Source organism: Sinocyclocheilus grahami, unplaced genomic scaffold, assembly GCF_001515645.1.
Source record: "Sinocyclocheilus grahami isolate Dianchi unplaced genomic scaffold, SAMN03320097.WGS_v1.1 scaffold50078.1, whole genome shotgun sequence".
NCBI lineage: Eukaryota > Metazoa > Chordata > Actinopteri > Cypriniformes > Cyprinidae > Sinocyclocheilus > Sinocyclocheilus grahami.
Genome location: NW_015525863.1, coordinates 1 through 970, shown reverse-complemented (window position 1 = coordinate 970; position 970 = coordinate 1). Strand labels below are relative to the sequence as shown.

The following is a 970-nucleotide window of genomic DNA, read 5'->3' as shown; positions in this document are numbered from 1 at the left end:
GGGCTGTGGTTTAGGTGTGACGCTGGCGCTCATGTTGATGATGTTTGTCATCTATCACGTGTTCTGGCTCGAGCTGCTGCTGCTCTATCGCTCGTGGTTCGGCTCTGATGAGAGATACACAGGTGAGAGATGCACATAAACACATATGTTAACACATACTTGTGTGCTTCTCCCAGGCGCGCTGGTGCGAACTGCCGCATACTCGTATAAATGCTCGAATGCGATGACTGGAGATTTTAATTTAATAATAATTACATTTTCGATTTGTTTCTCGGCAAACCCTACTGTATGCCTTCAGAACACTTGGAATATGGAATGAGGTGCATGGGATAATTTTATATTTGTCAAAAGATTGAAAAGTTTACAATTTATTAAATGGACAAGTGCAAGATTTTTTTTTGTGATCCAAAAAAAATAAGCCCTTAGAACAGCATCAGGTTGACTAATTACTGGTTATGAAGGGATAAATAAACTACAAACTGTGAGAGCGAGCAATATAAGGGTTAGGTGTAAAAGAGCACATAGTTATTGCGTTGGGACCCCACACTTGGAATTTGCTTAAGGCCCCCAAATCACTAAGTCCGCCCTTGGCTATTAGTATGTGTAACATTTAGCTTAGTGAGCTGAAGTTTTAAAGTAGCTTCACCAGTAACTCTAGCAGCAGTATTTGCTCTCGCTCTCAAAGATCAGACTGAAGTTTAACACTAATATTGACTGAAATATCTGTCTGTGTCTGCAGATGATAAGCAGTATGACGTGTACATCTCATACGCTCGCAACAGTGAGGAGGAGGCGTTCGTTCTGTCCACGCTGCGTCGAGTCCTGGAGACTGAGTTTGGTTACTCTGTCTGCATCTTCGACCGGGACAGTCTTCCTGGAGGAAGTGAGTATCACATGACTCCAAATGTACTGTACTGTACTGTACAGCAGGGCTTCCCAAACTGTAAACAAGCTGCAAACTCCATCTCTG

General features: G+C 42.8%; 1 protein-coding gene across 1 annotated transcript; it reads left to right on the top strand.

Annotated features, from left to right (window-relative positions):
* Window positions 1-9: 9 nt before the first annotated feature.
* Window positions 10-943, top strand: LOC107580896 (interleukin-1 receptor accessory protein-like; the record flags this gene model as incomplete). Its single annotated transcript, XM_016266511.1, has 2 exons — window positions 10-122; window positions 740-943. Coding segments are annotated over exons 1-2 (295 nt in total), but the record flags the coding sequence as incomplete, so codon positions are not given.
* Between the last annotated feature and the right edge of the window lie 27 nt (window positions 944-970).